This window comes from Manis javanica, chromosome 13, assembly GCF_040802235.1.
Source record: "Manis javanica isolate MJ-LG chromosome 13, MJ_LKY, whole genome shotgun sequence".
In the NCBI taxonomy this organism is placed as follows: Eukaryota; Metazoa; Chordata; class Mammalia; order Pholidota; family Manidae; genus Manis; species Manis javanica.
Genome location: NC_133168.1, coordinates 90008541 through 90031085, shown reverse-complemented (window position 1 = coordinate 90031085; position 22545 = coordinate 90008541). Strand labels below are relative to the sequence as shown.

The 22545-nt window shown below is 50.1% G+C and overlaps 1 protein-coding gene across 1 annotated transcript; it reads right to left on the bottom strand.

Moving 5' to 3' along the window:
• Positions 1–812: 812 nt before the first annotated feature.
• On the bottom strand, positions 813–22339 carry TMEM38A (transmembrane protein 38A). Its single transcript, XM_017671397.3, has 6 exons — positions 22113–22339; positions 9988–10144; positions 9534–9718; positions 7202–7289; positions 5535–5652; positions 813–4755 (listed from the first exon to the last, which is right to left on the bottom strand). Exons 1-6 carry the CDS (start codon positions 22234–22236, stop codon positions 4531–4533), a joined length of 897 nt encoding a protein of 298 aa, XP_017526886.1. The 5' UTR covers positions 22237–22339; the 3' UTR covers positions 813–4530.
• Positions 22340–22545: the final 206 nt, after the last annotated feature.

Below are 22545 nucleotides of genomic sequence, written 5' to 3'. Positions count from 1 at the left end.
CCCTCTCAGCGAGATGGTGAGCTAACTCTCTATCGGAGTGAGCTCAACATGAGCAGGGTTCCCCAGACAGGCGTGAGGAGGAGGCAGACAAGGCGCACAGCATGGGAGGAACGAGCTCCAAACACCCCTGCAGAGCCAGAGGTGTCCCAGCAGTGGCCTCAGCCCCGCTGGCAGGCCCTAAGCTGGAGCCCCATGAGCCCACAGCAGAGCCCAGCAGGTCACTCATCTTCAGATTCCCATGGGCGGGCTGACGACTGGGGACTTCCTCTTTTGGAGGATGGGAGAGGATGGGGTCCCAGGACAGACATGCAGGGTCAGGAGGGGGAGGGGCAGGTGCCTGGACAGGCAGGGGAGTGCACAGCGGCCAGGCCCACACAAGGGTGGGCGGGGAGGGCAGTGTGGCTGGAAAGACCAGGCTTCTCACTCTGCCACCCCCAGGCCGTACCCCAGCTGCAGGAAGGGACGGGCTAGGCACCCTGCCTGGGAGCCCGAGCATGTGCCCAGCATCATCAATACCAGCCAGCTTCATCCACCCCGGAGGGTCAAGTCCTCCGCCACTGTTGGTGAAGAAAATTTCTCTCTACTGCTAGTCACATCCCCTTTCCTTTCTGGGAGCTTAATGGGTGTTTTGTGGACAGGAAATAAAATCTGAATGTTTAGAAACTAAAACATCAAATGAAAGAGCCTTTGTCCTAGGTTTGTATAGTTTGCAGTGTGAATCGTCTCAGATTCCAGGGACCTGCTCCAATGGTAACTATTATTAGGGAAGACCCATAAAAACATCATTTATTGTTAGAAATCATGACATAATACAAAGTGAAAATCAACTTTATTTTTCATGAGTCATGTGAAAGATGAGCCACGCTCAGCAGCTCACCCTCCAGTGCTGGCCAGCAGCTTACCTTTTCAAGCCAGACAGCAGCTCACCAAGCCTTCAGGGAGGCAACTGGGCAGCCCAGCATGTCCTACTAACAAGTGTGCTCACCCACCACTGGCACCTCATTTAAACTATTGCAGTAAAGGTTGCTGGGACCAAGGCTCTTTCACTGAGGACCCTAGTTTTGGAAGGCTTCTCCTCTGGGCACTGCCAGCTCAACCTTCTGAACCAGATTCACATCCCAGGGATGGGTCACAAAGCTGAGGATGGCGCCTGGCACCTTGCTCCCCACACGGCCCACCCTCCCTGCTCTGTGGATGTAGTCCTGCAGGGTGAGGGGGACATCATAATTGATAATCAGTTCCATGTGGGTACTATCCAGGCCCCGAGAGCCTATGTCTGTGCAGAGAAGTGTGTCTTGCGAGCCCTTCTGGAAGCACTGGAAAACACCTGCCCTCACTGAGGCCGGCACTGGTCCCTGCAGCCTTGGTGTTGGATTTTGTGGTCATCCAGAATGTATCCGAGCCAGTTCACAGTGCTGGAGCTATTACAGAACACCGGAACAGTTCCTGAGGGACCGGTCCTACATGCTCTGTCATGCTCCGTGAGGACTTGTACCAACTCAGTCACCGTCTCTGCTCCCTTCAAGTCTCATAAATGTCTGTCTGACATGAGGTGTGATACAGTGGAGCTTGGAGCTGGTGATGGTGGTTAGAGAGTCTGGGCTGGCAACTTTCCTCAGCGGTTGGCCTACACCTTCGGGAAATGTGGCCCCCACCAGCACTAACTGAGCTTTGGGTGGAAGGGATCTTTTAAGTCATCTGGGCCTTCTGCTAAATGGCTCTTCTCCAAGATGTAATCCGCCAGTGAACATACAGCGTGTCCTGGCTCTGGTGGTCACAGGGGCTGAATGTTCACTGATTCATGGTAACCCTGAGCAGTTCCCCAGGACCCCCACTATCATAGATGGATACGGGGTAAGGCTATCAGAGTGAAAAAAAGCCAAAATCCCTTTGGGAACAGAGCATCTACCCCCAAAGAGTATACTGTGTATATGTCTCCCATCCTTGAGTATATTTTGGGGATTGATATCCTGCAGGGTCTATGGTTGCAGACCACTGTAGGAGAGTTCAGACTGAGAGTGCATGTGGTGAAGGCAGTTCTGAGGGTACATGCTACGCACCCGCCCATAGCTTTGCCTGTGCCTGGGAAGGTGACCAATACCAAACAGTACAAACTGCCTGGAGGGCATGAAGAGATTGCAGAAACTCTCCAGGAGCTGGAAAAGGTGGGTATTATAAAGCCCAACCATAGTCCTTTCAATTCCCCAATATGGCCGATAAAAAAGCCATATGGCTCCTGGCGTATGACTGTGGATTACAGAGAGCTGAATAAAGTCAAACCCCCTGTGCATGCTGCTGTCCCCTCTATTGCAGCCCTGATGGATACCCTCAGCCATGAACTAGAAACATACCACTATGTGGCAGATCTTGCCAACGCCTTCTTTTCCATTGATATTGGGCAGGAAAGTCAGGAAGTTTGCTTTCACATGGGAAAGACGGAATGGACTTTCACCATCCTTCCACAGGGACACCCCCACAGCCCCGCCATCTTTCATAGACTTGTAGCCCAGGACTTGGCTACATGGGAGAAACCACCAGTGGTGCAGCTGTACCATTATAGTGATGATGTCATGCTCACATCCAATTCTCTTTCAGATCTAGAAGGTGCTGCTCCTAGACTGCTGCAGCGTCTACAGGAGAAAGGATGGGCTGTGAACAGCACCAAGGTTCAGGGACCTGGTTTGTCTGTCAAATTCTTGGGGGTCGTCTGGTCAGGTAAGACCAAAGTTATACCAGAAGCAATTACAGATAAAGTCCAGGGGCCTCGTGTCCATCGCCCAGGATGTGCCCCGCTGCCCCTGCAGCCGCTCCACGCTGGAGGCACGTGTCTGGTGTCCGCTCAGAAACCAGGGCACGGCCCCCGCCCCCCACCTGGTCCGCACGCCGGCGGCGGGCCAGGGAGGCCGAGCGTGCCTGCCGTCGCTGGGCTCCTGGGCGGCGGAGGTGTCTGAGGGCATCGCTCCCTCACTCTGCTCACTGCTTTCTAATAAAGGTATTTCCCTAGGAGCGTGGCGATACTACCGTAAAAATCTAAATCATTTTGATTTTTACTTTGAAATACCTTTTTTAAAAATTTTTAAAGAAAATCTAAGCAGGTTCCTTCCTTCATCCCTTTTGGCAAGAATGATCGAAACCTAAGGGGCCTAAGTTAACCTAGTAAACTTACGTTCTGAAACCAAACCAAAAAAAAAAAACCTGTTTTTTCCGATTTGCCTAATCAGTGTATCTTCACTAGGGAAATTTCGAAAACTGAAAAAATAAGTTCCCAGCCCAGAGCAAATTACCCTGGAAAGCTGAAATCAGTCAAAGGGAGAAATAAAGTGGGAGAAACCTGTTTATTGCCTACAAACAGTCCACTTCTGCTCGCCTGTGTTCTCGCGACCCAGCTGTAAAAAGGAGGCCTGACCAAACCTCTCCAGCTCAGATACACCCTCGCTCCCCCGACCCTTGTAATCACCTCTTCCTGTAAACCACCCCCCACCATTGTATCACCTCTCCTTCTCACCACTCCTTGTGAATCTCTCTTGATAAGGAGAGGCACTAAGGCCAGGCTAGAGATTCTGGAAATACTGCGATTTCACCCACAGAGAGGGGGCTTAAAAATCATCCAGTGCAGGGATGGGCAAACTTTTCTTGTGAACGGCCAGGAGGCCAATACTCTCAGCTCTGTGGGCCAGACAGTGTCGGTTGTGATGCCTTTAAGTCTGTTGTAGCTTGAGAGACTCCACAGACAATACGTAAACGAATGAATGTGGCTGTGTGCCAATAAAACTTCACAAACACAGAGAGTGGGCCAGATTTGGCCCATGGGCCATAAAACTTTCCTACTCTTGACCTATTCCAACATTTCCATTTAATAAGGTGGGGTTTGCCCAGGGTCACATGGCAAGTTAGGAGCAAAACCAGAACTTACTCTCAGGCCTGCCAACATCCTGTTTTGTGCCTTCACTTTGACCTCTCTGCTGGCTGCACGATGCTTGTGAGTTTATAGGGCTGGCTGGCGTCTAGCCTCACGTCAGTTCTTTTGTACAAAGGAGGACCAGGGGCCTGCGCCACACACAGGGAACGCAAGGCCCAGGTTTGCTCCGGAGGAGCTGGCAAGAAAAAGACGAAGTCATAGCAGCTGCCTCATGGCAGATACTTGGGAAACGTCTGTCCAACGATGTCTCAACGTGGCTTGAAATTCTTCCAGGGTCAAGAACGCGATTTTAGAGAGGAAGTAACAGAATCAAGAATATGACTACCAGGGTTTCTGGCTGGAACTGCTGCTGGGACTCTGTGCCTCCCCCCCACCCCAGGCTGGGACTCTATGGAGGCCGGGAAGACAGAGCGGGACCCCCAATTCCTACAAATGCCCTTCACCCCCACATCTTATTTAGCCCCCGTCATCAGCCCCGCTGATGGCCCCAGCTTGCAGATGGGGAAGTCGAGGCCCAAAGAGGGGAGAGCTGAGCCCAAGATGCCCACCCACCCCAGCTCTGAGGGTCCAGGTCTCCTCCCCAGTGCCCTGTGGGCCCCTGGACCACCCCGCTAATCCGCCTTCTTGGTCTTCTTCTTCCTGGAGCCCTCACTCAGCTCCTCCTTGGGCTTGGTGGACAGGGCTGAGTGTGGGGAGCTGGGCCCACTGCCTCCGTGGGGCCTGCCATGGTTGTCATGCTGGTTGCCTCCCCAGACTGGCCTGAACAGCACAGGGCAGAGGTAGCCTTCCAGAACATCAAAAGGGGAGCTGTGTGAGTGAGTGGCCGTCAGGAACACCTGAGGTGGGGGACAGGCAGAGGGGACAGGGAGACAGGGGGCCGGGGGAGACCAAGGCAGAGAGCAAGTGGGTGGATGGGTGGGGAGGGAGGGAAAGGAGAGACCAACCAGGTCAAGGCTGGAGGTAGCTCGGACACAGCCCTCCGGCCGCACGCACCCCCAAGGAGGGTGACCGACTGTCCTGGGTCTCCTAGGATGCAAGACTCTCGGTGCTGAAACCCAGACCATGCCGGGCACCCCTGTGAGTGCCCCCACCCCCGGGTTCTGAGAGGCGCTGTGATTAGTCTGGGGTCAATTGCTGCCTTTCCCTCTTCATGGTCTGTGGTTCCCTCTAAGGGAGCCGGCAAGGGACCTCCCTGCTCTGCGGGGAGGAAGGACAGTGTGGCCTCGAAGATCCGTCCTGCATGGCATGGCCCCAGCGCAAACCCTGAGGTCAGACCAGCCCTATCCTGGGTCTGGCCTGAGTCCCCGGCGTCCTCAGGGTCCCTTCCCGGCACCATCCGTCTGCTCTCCAAGCTCAAGGCTCGAGGCCCCAGCTCCCCAGACTCCGTGGAATCCAACCCCACTGCTCCTGTGCCCAGAAGGCCTTGTCCCCCTCGCCCCATCCCCACCTGCTGGATACCATTCTTCTCAGATGCTCCTGCCATGCACAGACCCACTGGCAGGCTGCCCCAGTGCCCCCTGCCTTAGGGCTGGCCTACTGGGCCACACAAGGCAACCGGCCCACACTCCCAGCCTGGAAGGCGTGGGTCAGTGTGGGTCAGGGCAGGAAGGCTTACCTTACAGGACACCATGAACACGGTAAAGGTGAAGACAAGACTGGCTTTGGACACCGGGAGCCAGCGGGTCTGCTGCAGGGTGAAGAGAATGGCTCCGTACAGGCTGGCCTTGGTGGGGCTGGAGGGGACAGCCTCAGTTACCTGGAGGCACTGCCCAGCTCGAGCTGCCACACCTCTGGCCCAGATCCCCCTTCTCCGCCCACCCATGGCTGGCCCAGCTCCCATTGCCCCTGGCTCCTGGGAGGTGACTGCTAAGCTCTAGGAATGTCCTTCCTGAGAGGGGATTTGGGGTCCCTCCAGATGCCATTCAGGGTGGGAGCCTTGGGCCATCTGTTATCAGTTCACTCTGCGGGGGCTGGAGACTGAGGTCAGCCATGCGGGCAGTCAGCTGTCTGTGTGACCAAGACCTAGTCAAATCTCTGGACACCAGGGCTCAGGGGAGCATCACCGTTGGCAGTGTTCAGTGCATGCTACGACACCGGATGCTGGGAGAAGCGGGGTGTGCACGCTGCTCCACTAAAAGGAGGCAACTGGAAGCTCGCATCTGACCCCTCCTGGGTGCCGCATGCACCGTTTGCCTTTGCCAATGTAAACCTGTATCCTTTCGCTGTAATAAACCCTAACCACGAGTATAATGGCTTTGCCAAGTTCTGTGAAGCCTTCTGGCAAATCACTGAACCTGGCTGGGGACACCTGAACAGCACTCTCCCCACAGAAGGAAGGATTACAACACATGAATTTTCTTAACTTTTCTTTCTTGCAGAATAGGTTTGCAGTATTTTAACTTGTTGCCGAGGACAGACTGGGATTTCTGTTCCTGTCATCTGTGGCTCATTGCTTATCCTTTATGACAATAATTCTATCTGATGCTTCCAAAGTGCTCACCAGGTACCAGGGCTAGCAGGTTTGTATGTGTGATTTCATGGAGCCCTCACATTCGGATAATGAGGTGGAAATGGAACGTGAGAGGGGAAGCCATTTGCCCACTTAGTAGCAGGCAATGCAACTGCCCGGGTCCCTGTTTCCTTGTTGGTAAGGAGGTAATTATCACTGCCACATGGGTGAGCCTTTTAATTTTGTCATATTTAAATGCCCACAGCTTGATTGTAGTTTGGGAGAAAATTTAACCAGCCTAGAATTGTTAAATCTTTTCAAAATGTATTACACTACATGCAGTGTAGAGTCCCAGGGGTCCTGGATGCTATCTGGCCCTGCCCACTGTTCCCCACTTAGCCCCAGGTACGCTCCCCAGCCCCACTCCATGCCCCACGCTCTCCATCAATGCTCGACACCCCACACTCTGTACTCCTCACTCCCCACCTACCCTCTGTACCCCAATCCTCTAGGACTGGGTAGAATCATTGCTCTTTTCTGAATTGACAGTTGGCAGAGGTGCTAGTCTCTGCCTGCAGGCTCCTCCTTTACCAGAAAGCTCCTACTCTTCAAAACCCAAATTGAATGTCTCATCTCCCTGTAGCTCTGCCTGCCCCTGCCCCCTAGGCAGAGCCATGATGCCCCTTTTGGAGTCCCCCAGTCACGGCCCCTTGAAGTCCTGGAAGCCAGAATCAGGGGCTGAAGCTTCCACATTACCAGGTATACCCAACCTAGGGTCAGGCCTGGAGGCACCTGTATGTACAGGAGGGATGGGGGGCGGACAGGATACTCACAAGGACATGTGCAGGATCTCGTTGGTTTCCGGCTTCCAGACCCCTCGCAGCAGCTGCTCAAAGTTGGACATGAGGGCAACACCTGAGCCTACGGGACAGGGTGGGTACTTCTGAACAAACCCACCACCCCCAGTTCCCCATTCTTGGCTGAATTCCCAGAAAAGCAGCTCCTCTGCTCCCTGAGTCTTCTTCGGAGGGACACTGAGGCTGCGGTGCATGATCATCAGTTGCAGGTGGGGAAACTGGGGCCTGAAAGGACAGTCTTGCTGAGGGTCACACGGCACATTTGGAGCAAAACCAGCAGGAGGAATAGAGGTCATGATCCCACCTGCAAGGTATGTTTCATACCAATGTGGGCTGTCTGCCCTGGTGCCTCCCACCTGGGACCGAGCTGTGCTGAGGCTTCTTCCAGAGGCCTCCCCACCCCCAGTCTCTCTCCCTTTGCGGCTCTGAGCTTTCAACATTTCTCAAGCCACTTTCCTTCTCGGAGGCATCCTGGAGAATTTGCTGTCTACTACAGGCTTCTTAGAGAAAGAATAAGGAAACCCAGATGGAGACGTAGTGGTTATATTTCTAGAATAATCTTCCCATTTAGCCTAAATGCCTTGGCCCAAAAGGCTGGGACACCCCCTGTGGGAATGGCTGGGCTAAGTGGGGTGTCTGAGCTGTAGCTCTGACCCAGGTGTTCCTATCTGGGGTGGTTTTGCTGCCAAGGAGGTATTTGGCAGTATCCGGAGATAGTTTTAGTTGTTGCACCTGAGGAGGCAGGTATTACTGCTGTCAGCCATCAGGTGGGTTGACTGAGCAGCCAGGGAGCTGCACGGGAACCCTACCATGCACAGGATGGCCTCCACCGCACGGCACGACCCAGCCCCAAATGCCAGTGGTGCTGAGGACACCGGGGCTTGATGGAAGGTGACTCTAGGCTCTAGCATTTTGCAGGCAGGAGGCAGGGATAAGGTCCATGGTGGCTCAGCGCCTGCTTGAGCCTTCTTTCCCTCTCTTCCTGTTACTCCTTGCTCCACCTCTACCGCTACTATTGTTGATTGTCTGTTCCTCTTTCAACGTCTCAGAGTTTTTGCTTTCTGCATTTTGGTGCTGTTTTCAGGTGTACATAGGTGTATAACTGTTACATCTTCCTAGTAGATTGACTTATCATTATAAAGTGTCCCTCTTTATTTTTAGTAATGCTTTTTGTTTTAAAGTCTATCTTGGTCTGCCTCTTAGCATTAATGGATGAGGGGGAAAAGGAAGGCTTCCAAGCTAGACACTGGATTCAGATGACCTAGAGTGAAACACAGCTCCACCCCATTTGCTGCATGATTTTGAGCAAGTCACGTCATTTCCCTCCTCCATAAAAGGGGATGACACTGCATTTCTCTTGACGCAAGAAGAGTCTGAAGGATCAGATGGGGTAAGATGCACAAAGGCCTCATCTCAAAACCTGCCCTGAGTAAGGGGTCTTAACCTGGAGCCCACGGGCCCAGACAGGAAACCGAGCTACATCTTCACTTTCACACTCCTCACTGAAGAAGCCCAGTCTTCCCTCCGTCATCGTGGGAGGCAATGACCTCAGAGGGATTTGCAAGGCTGTGACTCTATCACCAACAGAATTCACGGATTTTTTCTTTTCACACTCTCATTGCTGCAGATGGTTTCAAGATATCTGTATTCATCATCAGTTCAAAAGTTTGAGAGTAATGAGAAGCCAGTGGAAGGTCTGCTATTTAATGCATTAACAAAGGTGCATAGAATCACTTTGTCATATTTTACAAATGTATAGCTATTTTAAAATAATGGGCCTCCTTTATTGTTCTATATATTTTATTTTATGCACCTAAAATCATAAAAGGATTTACTGGGCTGACAAAAGCACCGTGGTCCACAAAGCTTAACCCCTGGAGTTACAAGGGTGTGAATTCCTCTCCAGGAGGCATTTCGCAGTGTCTAGAAACATTTTTCGTTTACCCTGGCAGGTGCTATAGGCATGTAGTGGATGGAGGCCAAGTATGCCATACGACATCCCACAGGGCACAGGACGGCCCCACCAGAGAAGGACACGGCCCCAGATGTCAGCAGTGCCACAGTTGAGAAACCTGCTCTGCAGACCTCAGCCATCATTGTGATGGTGGTGTTTACCTTTGACAGCTAAATTTCTGGAAGAATCCACTTACCCTGAAGGTGTGGGCTAATGGGGAGGTTGGACTTCCGGGGGAGGCCTGACACCCTTTAGCCTGGAGCAGTGGCTGTCAACTCTGGTACCAGATATATACCACTGAGGAGGGCTTTCCAACGGGGCTGAGTTCCCACTGTGGTCGTCCTGGCCGTTTACCTTTGACCCAGCCGGTGGCGATCATGATGAACCACCCGTGGTGGTAGTGGTGGTGCGCATGGTGGATGCCCACTGCGATCTTGCGGACTCTCACCACCTCCTTCATGGCCACGAAGATGAGCTTCACAGGCAGGAAGCAGACACATTTGTAAAAGAGGTCCAAGGGGCAGAAGAAAATCAAGTACCTTTGGGGAGAGAATGCCTGGCGTCAGGGGGACACAGGCTGTGACAGCCCTCAGGAGGCGAGGTTGTGTCCCAACCCCCCACCCCCACTTGCTGGGCTCAGGACAGAGCCAGGCAGTGGTGAGTGGTGTGAGGGCCCCCATGGAGGGTGTGCCGATGGGTTCTCCTACTTCATCCAACCCGGTGCCTCCCACCTCCCAGCTGGCTGGGTCACCCCTGTGCCCACCCAGGGCTCTGCTCTCCCATGTCGCACCAGCCTGGCAGTGCTTACCAGACGGCGGAGGCCAGCAGAATGCTGGAATTGTTGCTGAAGTAGTCGATCAGGGGCTCCCCGAGAAGCAGATCTGCCAGGATATAACTCCCGAAGCAATGCAGCATGGCGCACAGCCAGGACGCCATGGGGTGGCGCTGGGACAGCTCGACTGCTCCTGCGGGTGCATGGGGTGTCCCCCACCGTCACCAAGGGCATGCTTCACCCCCATGCCCCCTGGTCAGCCCATCCGATGGTTGCTGCCTCTGCAGATGTCTGCCCGGTGCCTTGCAGCTCGCCCATTTCAGAGGAAGAACCAAGGCTCAGAGAGTCTGCACACGTGTCCGAGGTTACACAGAGAAGTCAGAGCTGGGCCGGAGCCCGTCCTCGGCTCACAGAGGTGGCGGTGGACCGTAATGGCAGCTCACATTTAGCAGTCCCTCCCGGGTCTCAAACAGCGGGGTTTGTATGGGAAAGACCCAAAGCTTCGTGGAGAACTGCAGTCAGGTCACCTATCACTCTTCGTACCTCCGCCGGGGACAGAGGTTCGGGCAGACGCACCACTGCTGCCAGGGCTCCGTCGCTGCAGCTACTCCTGCCGCAGGCCAATGCCGAGAGCCCTCCACGCTCACGCCTGTGCTCTTGGTCTCTCCCTCGTTTCTTTTTTAATTGAAGTATGGTTGATATAATATTATACTGGCTTCAGGTGTACAACATGGTGATTAGACAACTACATACTTTAGGAAATGCTCACCACGGTAAGTGTAGCTACCCTCTCATCCTACAAAGTTATTATAATATTACTGACAATATTCCCTATGCTCTACTTTCATCCCTATGACGTATTATTTTATAACTGGAAGTGTGTACCTCTTCACCGCCTTCACGCATTCCCCCACCTCCCCCTCCCCTCTGGCAGCCACTGGTCTGTTCTCTGTGTTTATGAATCTATTTCTGTTGCGTTCATTTTGATTTTTAGAATCCACGTGTAAGTGTAATTATATGGTTCCTCTTTTTAAATTTTTTAAATTGTGTAAACATATACATAAAGTGTACCACTTCAACCATTTTGAGTATCCAGGTCAGGGGCGCTAAGTACCCCATATGGCCGTGCAGCACCCCACCATCCATCTCCAGAGCTTTTCCATCTTCCCGAATGGCAACTGTCCCCATAAAACACTGACTCCCCTCCCTCCCCCAGCCCCCACCATCTACTTCCTGTCCCTATGAATCTGACCCCTCTAGGGGCCTCAGATAACTGGGACCACACAGCATTTGTTGTGTGACTGACATTTCACTTGGCAGAATGTCATCAAGCCTCATCCAGGTTGTAGCGTGAGTCAGAAGCTCCTTCCCTGTTAGGGGTGAGTGACATTCCTCGTTTACCCATTCATCCGTCAGTGAACATCGGGCTGTCTCCAACTTTAGAGCATTGTGACTAATGCTGCCGAGAACATGATTATACAAATATTTGAGTTCCTGCTTTCAATTCTTTTGGGTATATACCCAGAAGTGGAATTGCTGGATCAGATGGCAATTCTGTTTAATTTTTAATTAAAATTAGTGTTTTCCACATTGGCTGTCCCATTTTACATTCCCACCAACAGTGCACAAGGATTCCGACTTCTCCACATCCTCACCAACACTTGTTTTCTGCTCTTTTAGTAAACAGCCATCCTGGCGGGGGGGGCACCTCAGTGGTTTTGACTGGCATTTCCCTCGCAATCACTGATGCTGAGCATCCTCCCAAGGGCTTATGGGCTACTCCTGTATCTCTTTGGAGAAATGTCTATTCAAGTCCTTTGCCCATTTTTTAAAAATTGGGTTGTATTTTTGTTGAGCTGTGCTCCCTCCCTCCTGTGGAGAATGTTATATGCTGGGGAGGAGCTTTCCTGGACCCCAGATGGGAAGGCACAGCAGAAGGGACATGAAAGGTGAAGCCAAAGAGTTCCTGAGCCCTGTCTTGCTGGAGGAACGCCACCGAGGCAGAGGAAAACCACAGGGTGTCGTACTGATGGGGGCAGTGCAGGGCGTGCCCATGGGTGTGAAGGGGTGCAGGAAGTGATGAGCAAAGCCAGGTAAGGGAATCCTTGAAGGTAAAATAATAAAATTGAGAAGGGAGAGAGAGCCCATTACAAGCTAGAGGCATGGGAGGAACAAAGACACAAAAGCAGAAATGGCCAAGCACAAAGCCACCTCCTCCAGGAAGACTTTCTTGCTCTGCTGAGTCTACCATTCCCACTGCCTTGTGAACTTCACCCTATTATAGGTCTTGCTATCTTACTCAGTTTTTAACATTGAATAACAGGAAGTAAATTAAGAGTTTCTTAGGGCTGGAGGGAATGGGGGAGATGAGAGGGTGACAGCTAAAGGATGCAGGTTGCTTTTGGAGATGATGGTTGCAAAATACTGTGAATATACCAAATACCTATGAATGTGAACCTTTAAATGGGTGAATTGGGTAGTATACGTATTATATCTCAATAAAGCTGTTAACAATGATAAACAATGGAATTTATTTCAGTTTCTGCAACTGAGAATACACATTCATAAACAATACTAAATTGCATCTTCTTAAAAGCCCAAGACAACAAAATACAAAAGAATGGTGTTGCTTAGTGAATAGAAATGGGAAGCCCATCCCTCAAGGTGGTGGCTCAGTGCATTGGTCTCCAACTTGGCTGTACACCTGCATGACCTGGGGACTTTACAGACACCTGACACTTGCATCCCTCCCCAGGGCATCTCAGTTGGTGGGTGGGTCTGGGTCCTGACTGGGCTTGCAGAGTTTTTAATGCTCCTAAGTGATTCTCATGTGCAGCGATGTTAAGCACTATACAAAGATAGAGTGAAGTGGCTGGTGTCCTGAAATCCTGCAGTCCTGATAACCCAACATCCTGTACCCATGGTGAGGAGGATGGGCTCTCAAGAGCAATCATTTTTCAAACTGTGTTCCTGGGAACACTGAGGATTTGCAAAGGCAAAGGAGACAAAGCGTGTATGTTCTGGGTCCCTTGCCCCATTTCAACCAGAGTATGCCTAGTACTGCTTCATCTCAGAGTTTGGGGCAAGATTTTATTTGAAAAAGGAAGGCTGGTGTTTAACACAGACATGCATGTAAATGTACATAGCAGTGGTATTTATAAACTCAGATGGCTTCAGTGGGTGAAGGGCTAAAGAAACTGTCATATGTTCATGTCATGGAACACTGTTCAGCAATGAAAAGGGAATGAACCTGAGATGTATGCAACAACCCACTGGCTCCCCACCTGCATGGTTATGCTGAGCGAAAGCAGCCAGTCTCAGAAGGTTACATGCCATGTGGTTCCATTTCTATTACATTCTCCAAGTGACAAAATCTTTGTGATGAGTGACAGAGAGCAGATCAGAGGTCATCAGAGGTTAGGGTTCAGAGGAGGGTTGTAACTACAGGAGGTTTACCAAGGAGTTTATTTGGGGTGCAGGAACCACTCTGTATCCTGTGGTAGTGGTTACTTGAATCTACACACATGATAAAATGTAACAGAATACATTTTTAAAAGTGCATGTAAAAACTGCTGAACAAAGTCTGTAGTTGCTGTCGATGGGATTGTACCAGTGTCAATTACCTGGTTTTAATAATAAGTTACCATCACAGTAAGATGTCACAGGGGGAAGCTGGGTGAAGGGGACTCGGGAATTCTTTGTACTTCTTAGGAAGTTTTTGTAACTTCTTAGGAGTCTTGAACTCTCTCAAGATAAAAAAACTATGTTAAAATCCCACATTAAAATAGTGGAGGGTAGGGAGTCTAGTTCTTAAAAAATAAATTTGCAAAAACCACTAGGGGTACATGTCCATTAGTCACCTTATACTTTGTACTACCCACTTAAAATCTTTAGTATCTTTACAAATATATTCTATCTTTGTACTAACATGATCGTAATCTCCTATAGTAGCACCCCTGAGTTGGAACCTGGGTGTCTCCTGGTGTGATGACTTATTTCGTCATTTTGGTTTATTCCCTCAACTAGTTTCATTATCTAGGAAATGACTTTAGGATCAAGGCATAAGGCACAACTCCTTATCCCTCACGTCCAGAACTGGTACCAGTGACTCCCCTTAAACAATGTAGTTGAATCCAAAGACAGCTCCAGTCAATGTGGACATGAGGTGACAAGGTGACAACCTGTGATCTCCTATTAATCAAACATCTCACTAAAAGAAATAATTGGTTCAGGTTTGGGGATTATTTTTGGAAAGTGTCACTTTGATTCTAGAGATCAGATGCTCCTACATTGTCCAATCTCAATGCTTGGACTCTCTCTGCCATGTACTGTGTGTGAAGCTACTGATAGAAATGCTTATATATACTACTGATACGCTCAGCAAGTCCATTTGCTCTTATCAGCTGGTGAGTACAGAGACCTTGTCAGTTTTACCTGCTGCAGAATCCACAGTGCATAGTGGTGCCTGACGCACAGTCCATAGCTGTGAGCTAAGGAACAGCCTGAGCCGCCCTCCTGCAGCTTACATTCTAGCAAGTGTGGACTGACCACCTCCTGGGCACTGAGGTTTGTGTCCAGCACTTTTGGTTACATTGTAACAACCTCCCCAGCTCTACTTTTTTCCTCCCAGGCAACTACATCCTAGAGATTTCAACCATACTTAATATATGGATTAATATCCCTACCTACTGTGAGTTATGGTGGGGATTTGTGTCCCCCTGCCCAGAATTCATGTTCACTGGAACCTCTGAACAGGACTTTATTTGGAATATAGTCATTGTAGGGCCATTCATTCCAGGAGACAAGAAGTCCACTTTTCTTTGTGGAAGGAGCTGTCTTCTCAGCTGGTCAACCTCACAGAGACCTGGGGAGGGGAGGGGAGGGGGAATATCCACCCCTCTTCCAGGAAGACAAAGCCCAGGTTTCCCTCCTATACATACAGTGTGGGGATCAACAGGTATAACCACCTTGGGGGCAATTTGGCACTACTGAGGGAATCTGAAGCTATGTGGTACCCCAGCAATTAATTCCACTCCCTGCTACTAACCCCCCAAAAATAAGCACATGTGGGTAAAGAGACATAGGAAGAAGGATTTCATGGCCACACTGTTATGGCAGCAGAAAAATAAAGTGTACTCTTTCTCGGTAAGGAGGTGGACCATCACACAAAATGGAACGCCACAGAACTGCCAGTTAGAAGTAAACTAGATCTAGATCTGGGTTCTTCATCTGTGGCACCGCAGATGTTGGGGGCTGCTGGAACATTCTCCGCAACAGCAGGGCCATCCTGGACACCACAGGATGTTGAAGAGCACCCCTGGCCACCTACTGGATGCCAGCAGCATGCCCACACCCTGGTTGTGATGACTCAAAGTGTCTCCAGGTATTGCTAAATATCCCCTGGGGGCAAGAACTCTTCTGGTTGAGAACCACTGTTCTCGTGGTCTTAACATGGGTAAATCCCATTAGGATATTACTGAGAGAAAAGGTTAGGTTGCAAAATGACACGTTTCTACATATTTTATGTATGTAGTTAAAACAACACAAAATTCTCCATGTAATTATTAGATACATGTAGCTTAGATATTCCTTATACAGTAGAGAAGGTATCCATGCAGACAGACATGGCAAAAACATTGTCTGATTTTAGGGGAATAATCACGTTTAGAGAGGGAGGGAAGAGAAGGGACAGGATTGGCTGTGTCTATCACTCTATTTAAAAAAAGAAAATCTGAAGCAAATTTGTGTTCACATCTGTTAAGCCTGTGTGAAGGGAAGAGAGGTATCCATGCTACTTGTTCTGTGTGTATGAGATACTTAGTCATCAAAAGTAGGGCAAATAGGGGTCCCCCAGAAAGTCACTGGGTAAGCAAGGACACAGCACACTCCTAACTTACTCTGCATGGGACTCACACTGTCTGTCCTGAGCCCCCTCATGGGACCCTGACCACCTACCCATTCTCTGATGGCTATGAATGGGGATCTAGGAACAGGAGGTCTCACACCCTTGGGTAGCAGCAGTGTTCCATGCTCTCCTACCGACAAGAATCCCGAAGACTCTTCAGAGTTCATGTTCACAGCACCATTAGTTACAATGGCCAAAAGGGAGAAATGACCCAAGTGTTCACCAACAGATGATGAATGTGGTCTGTACACACAATGGGATACTATTCAGCCTTAAAAAGGCATGAAGTCCTAATAGTTGCCATGGCATGGATGAATCTTGAAAACGTGGTATGTGAAAGAAACCAGACCCAAAAGTGCACATCATGTATGATTCCACTCACATGAAATATCCCGAACAGGCAAACCCATAGAGACAGAAAGCGCATCAGTGGTTGCCAGAGGCTAGGGGAGGGAGGATGGGGTGTGACTGCTCAAGGGGTCTGGGTCTTCCTTTGGGGTGATAAGAGTGTTCTAGAACTTGTATATCTTTTGTATCTGGCTCTTTCATTGAGCATGATATTTTCAAGAGTAATATTCTTTTTCACTGCTGTATAGTATTCTACATAAGAATAGATTACAAGTTATTTATCCATTCTCTTGCATATGCTACATTTTTTTTGTGTTTTCCATATTTTATATTTTATAATCTGGAACATCCCTAATAAACATTGTTTTAGAGTAACTCATCAACACACTCCCCTGTCTCTTCACTGCCCCCACCAACTAACCAAGTAGTCATCGACAAACCACTTTTTCTCTGCGTCCTTTTCCTTTTGTTGATGATCCTAACCCCTTTCTCTGCCCAACTCCTAACAAGGGCTGGAATCAAATTTTCCATTCTCAGTTTTACTCTGGAGTTATAAACCCAAATGCATCTTCTCCCTGCCCTCAAGTTTGTCTTAAATCTCAGCATTTACCAAGGTCCTACACAATGTTCTCTTCTCTTCTCTGGGGTGTCTATTTAAGACGAAACCAGCTGAGAGTTAATCCTTTGGAGCAGCTGGTGGATGCTTCAGGGGCCGGGTCAGGTGAGGCACCCATGTTGTGCAGAAATGGATACCTCTGCAACTAAAAATAAGCCCCAGGGGTTGAATTCTTTCCAGGGTCATTATGTGCCCTCTGGGACCATCCCAGGGACTGAGGCTGGGGGCTGGCCGGGTGGGGGGTTCCGCAGTGGTAAAGCAGGCTCCTGTGTTTGTACAAAGGTAAGTCCTGATCGAAAAGTCACATACCTGGGTTTTGGCTCTGCCACTCCCTCTTAATGTGGCCTTGGGCAAATGACTGTCCCTCAGTTTTCTCAGCTTTCAAAAGATGAGGATGAGAGCATTGCTGCTCACCGAGTTGTAGTGATGATTCAATGCAGTGTCATTATCATCATTTTTTGCTTATCATTCTTTAACTTATTTATCTCAGAACAGGAACAGTCACCCCCTTGCCACAGATGAGAAGACAGATGGATGCCAGTGGGGCTGGCCCAAGGATCCACAGCAAGGCAGTGGCCAAGGAACTGTTCCCCTGACTCTTTCCCTGTCGTTTCCCTTGCTGCCTGTTGGGGCAGCACCAGGAGGCAGGAGAAATGTAGGGTTCCATCCCCGGTTTGCCCCCAAAGCACTCCCTTCTCACTGGGTGGGCTTTGTCTTCTCGCTCCCCTCTCTGGGTCTCAATTTGCTCTTGTATATAATGCAGGTCTGCAGCAACCAAATGTTCTGGCTTGCTGGGAACCCAGGAGTTCCTGGGACATGGGACTTCTGGTACTTGTCTTGGGTAAACCTGGACAAGCTGGTCACCCCTCATGCTATCATATATTTCAAGTGATGCCATGAGGCCAAAAAGAAATTGCTTAGTGCTTAGCAATTCTGTGAGAGTTATTCTTGGAACTGAACAAAGATGGAAAGTACCCGTGGGTGGGAATTTTAGGGATGGATTTATAAAAATCAGCTCTGCCTCAGTAGAGAGGCTGAAGCCCCAACTGCATCCTGTGCTGGCCTGTGATGGGCTCCAGGACATTGCCTCTCCAGGAGTCACCACCCTGTCTGTGGATGGCAGGAAAGTGCTAGAAGGTTCCCCAGGGCACTTACAGCATTGCTGAGATTCTGTGCTATTTAGTTTGAGGTCTAAACATGTGAGGTATATTTATAGTCTTCAGTGACTATAAGACCAGTGTTCTTCGGAGCCTTTGAGCTCAGCTCTCCACCTTGGTCTCCTTTCCCAGAAAATGCAGAAGGCAGCCCCTGCCTTGCAAGGTTGGAGTTCAAGCAGTCTCTACCCTCAAAAAGCTTACAGTTCAGACCAGAGGACTCAAACCAGGGATTGAGGAATTGTTTCTCTTTGGCCCCAAATGCGTTTTAAAAATGTTTAGGACACCCTTCAATAGGTGAATAATTAAACTATGGTGCATCCATACCATGGAATACCAGTCTGTGCTAAAAAGAAATGAGTTCTCAAGCCATGGGAAGACCTGGAGGAAACCTAAATGCACATGACTAAGTGAGAGAAGCCAGTCTGAAAAGGCTGTGTACTGCATGATTCCAACTCTGTGTATTCTGGAAATGGCAAAACTATGGAGAGAGTAAAAAGATCAGTGGTTGTCAGCAGTTCGGGGGAGGGGCGCAGGAGGGATGGAGAGGTGGAGCTCGGGATTTTTAGGTTAACGAAGCTACTCTGTATGATACTATAATGGTAGATACATGTCATTATGCATTTGTCAAAATCCACAAAATGTAAACACAAAGGAACTCCAATGTAAACTACAGACTTGGGTTGATAATAATGTTGATAACATGTGACAATAATGATAACATGATCATAATGATGCTGATAATAATGTTAGTTCATTGATTATAATAAATGTTCCCCTCTGGTGCAGAATGTTGATGGCAGGGGTGGTCGGATAGTATATGGAAACTTTATTTTCAGCCTCACATTGCTGTGGATCTACAACTGCTCTAAAATATAAAGTCTATTAATTGAAAACAAAGTTCGAGCAGCCAACATATAAACACGGGAAGCTGCAAATCATATTTCTAGCTTTCCTTAAAAAATCACTTCTGGTGGTTCTGGTCCCAAACAGGTGGAGATACACATGGCTGGATTGCACTTGGCCATGGCCCCCACCCTCCTGAGCCTTGGAAGTACCCAAGTTTGAGACTCAGTCCAGACCAGGAGTTCTCAACTGGGGACGACTACATCTGGGGACATTTCTGGTTGTCACTACAGAGATGCATTACTGGCATCTAGTGGGTTGAGGCCAGGGATGCTGCGAAACATCCTTAAATGTACATGATGGCCCCCACAGCAGAGAATGATGTCGCTCTAACGGTCAGTAGTGCTGAGCTGGGTGCAGAGGGCAGGTTCTCATCTGGGTAACTTTGAAAAATGCTGATGGAGTACCACCCCCAGCAATCCTGATTTAAATGGTGGAGGGATGCTGCCAAGATACGGGGGGTTTCTTAAAATTGCCCCAGGTGAGTCTAATGTATAGCCACAAATTGAGAACAACTGGTCTGGAAGGTTCTTTGGTTGGATCAGGGCTTAAGGTATCCAGGATTACCATTCAATCATTCATTCACCCATTCATTCACACAGCCAGCACCTGATGATTCCTCTTCTCTTCTTTCATAGAGCGAGGGTCCTGGAGGTGAGTCCCACCTGGTCCTCCCTGCCCTACTGAGCAGCTCTAGGTTTAATAAGGACCTATTCTACTACTTCTCAAATGTCAGTGTGTTTCTGTGGATCAGACTGTGTCTCAGTGTGGAAGGGGGCTGGCATGCTGTACTTAATCAGCTCCTAGACTGTTCACCTGAGGACCACACCTTGAGCTTCATCCTCATCTAGGACTCTCAAGGAAGCCTGATCCAGAAAGGGCCTGCATCCCAGGAAACACGTTACAAATAATTTTAACTACCTTTCACAAGTGCCATAGGTCCTGCCGCTGACAAAGTTCTCAATAGATCTTCACAATAGCCAGGAATGGGACTCCCAGAATTATTCACCAATGAGCCCGTTGTACAGGCGTGCAAACAAGCTTATGGAGGCACAGTAACCAGCCTGGTGTTTACTCAGGGCTTGAGGCAGAACTGACTCCTAATTCAGAGATTTTTTCCTAAAAGCCAGCTTGGCTCTCAGCTTCATATGCTATCTGGGAAGCTGCCCAGGAGTCCTGTGCTCAAAATGGTCCCAGATTCAGTTTAATGCTCTGCTGTTACTGTCTTGAAATTCTTCATTTCTGAACAAGGGGGTCTGCAAATTCTGGAGGTGGTTCTGTAAACAGCACATGGATTCTAAGAAGAAACTTCTATAGAGGCTCAGCAGGAACACCAAACTGGGGGGCTAAAAGCTAAGCCCAACACCTCCCTTTTTTAAGGGGCAGTTAGTACCCCACAGCAATCCTAGTAATCCTTGGGGTCAAGTAAACTGGGGTTCAAATCCCAAGGCTGTCATCTGTCAGCCATAAAACTGCAGGTTCATTGAGTATGCAAATGAACTTAGCCTCTATTTCCCATTTCCCTCATTACAAAAGGAGGGAATTGAACTGGGCAGGGGGTCCCCAACCTTGACAGAAGACAGCAGTCATTGTTGGAGGGGGCTTGAAACATGAGTGTGCCTGGGTCCCATCCCAGATATTTATTGGTCCAGGGTGGAGCTGAGATGGGGTTTTAAGAGCCCCCAGGACCTCTAATGTGTATCAAGTGTTCAGAATCTCTGAACTTTCTCAACCTTTGGGACTTCAGTTCAGATGATTTCCTTTATGACTCCAGCCAGAATCTCCCAACCTCTCCTTACATGTTCCCAGTCAGCCTGGAGACCTCTTTCCCCTGGGCACTTGTCTTGCATCCCTATGGGGCTCCCAAAGTATGCTAGGTTCTGTACTTGCCCAGGGGACGAGTCTGACCCAACAGGAACTTGTCCCCAGGCAGGAAATATAGTCACACTAAGACAATACAAGCATATTTTGCCTTGCAAAATAACTGATCTCCAGAAGAGCTTTTAAAGAAATAGACTCTGGCATATAGACAAGCAAAAACAAAATTAAAAGAAAAAAGCATGGCAAGCAGAGTATGATCGTATGTGCATAAGATCATGTGTTTACATCTATAACTATGAGGTATAGGTGCATAGAAAATCGGTCGGGAAGAGTCAACAACACATCAACTGTATCTTTTCCCCTTGATGCTTCTCAGCTTGATAGTTTAATATATACTACCACTTTTTTTATCATCTGAAAAGAAAAAGTTATTTCAATTCTTAGAAGATAATAAAGGGGTAATTGACATCTAAGTGGGAGAAAGGGTCACAAAGTTTCCAGGTGATAGACCTTTTCTTTAAAGCTAAATTCTCTTGTCCTTTCAGTTTTCTGTTGTGCTAGAATAATTACTAGGAGATGAACAAGAAACGTACGGTGAACCTTGCATAAAAATAGAACACATTCTAAGGAGGCCATTTAACCATCCTTTAAAAAAAAGGATGTGGGGGTCTTCCCTCCCTCCTGTGGAGCTGGTAGGCGGAGGCTGACCGCAAATCACCCTACCGTACCACCGGTTCTGTTCAGTAAGTGGAGAAAGGATCAAGGCCAGGGCTGGAAGAATTCCCGCCGGGCGCGGAGATCCAGCACTGGGGAGAAGGTAGGGGAGTCGTCCCGATGGCCACAGCGGCGAGGGGGCACTGGTGTCACTTTTCTCTGAATCTGATCACAGCCCCCAGCACTGCTGGCCCTTATATGGACACGCAGCTGCCGCTCCCGCTGCGCGCGCCAAGGGCAAGAAGGGAGGTCATGGCTGCGGGAAGCCAGGACCTCTGGCCGGCGGGACAGCGCCAACCCCCGGGCCTGTGCTCTCACCACGACTTGCTCAGGTTCACGCGACCCTCCCCTGCCAGGACCCCTGAATTTCTTTTCCTGGCCCCTTCCCCAACACCTGTTCGTCTCCTCGGTACAAGCGCTTCCCTCTCCACACCTCCAACCTGCAAATGCTTCCCCTCCCCCAACCCTCCCATCCTGGGGTCTCTTCTCTCTGCCCTCCCACCTTTCTCTCCCCTCTGCCCGCCCCCGTGTGGGAGAACCGCAGGATTTCAGCACCAGCCTGCTCCCCCGAACCAGCCCTGAGACTGTCCCTCCCCCCACCTCCTACCCCGGGTCCAGGGCTTCCACCTTCTCGTGCCCCCCAGCCTGCTCCCCGCCCCACGATGCCAGCCCCCTCCAGCACCCGGCACCAGCTCACCTGGCTCATACTTGAGGTAGAGAATGGAGACGATGAAGTAGCTGAGGTCGAAGACCGGAAAGAGCGGTACACGCGAGAAGCTGAGCGCCAGCTCGCCTAGGCTCAGCGCCGAGAGCAGATCCATGGCACCCGCCGGTCCCACCCCAGCCCCCGGCCCGGTGCTTCCAGCCGCCCGCGGCCCGGGGACTGCATCCCCGTCTCTGGGCCCGCCCCCGCCCGCCAGGCACCGCCTCCAGCCCAGCCGCTGCAGGAGAGGAGGGGCGACGACTGCCCCCGGGCGGGTCGTGGGGCCGTCCTGGCCCACGGCGCCCGGTTGCGCGTCCAGGACCCTGTCCCTTGGGCCATCACAACCCCATTCAGCCCAGCTGGGGGCCCCTGGGGAGCGCGGGTTGGACAGGGGAGTTGTCCGTTGCGGGGGATCCCTCCCTCGCGG

Excerpts from the sequence above, each read along its gene's own strand:
- TMEM38A (XM_017671397.3), bottom strand. The coding sequence starts at position 22,236 with ATGGATCTGCTCTCGGCGCTGAGCCTAGGCGAGCTGGCGCTCAGCTTC. Across the intron at positions 10,145-22,112 it reads CTACCTCAAGTATGAGCCAG|GAGCAGTCGAGCTGTCCCAG; the intron begins GTGAGCTGGTGC and ends ATGCACCCGCAG. Across the intron at positions 5,653-7,201 it reads GAGATCCTGCACATGTCCTT|CCCCACCAAGGCCAGCCTGT; the intron begins GTGAGTATCCTG and ends TGTCCCCTCCAG.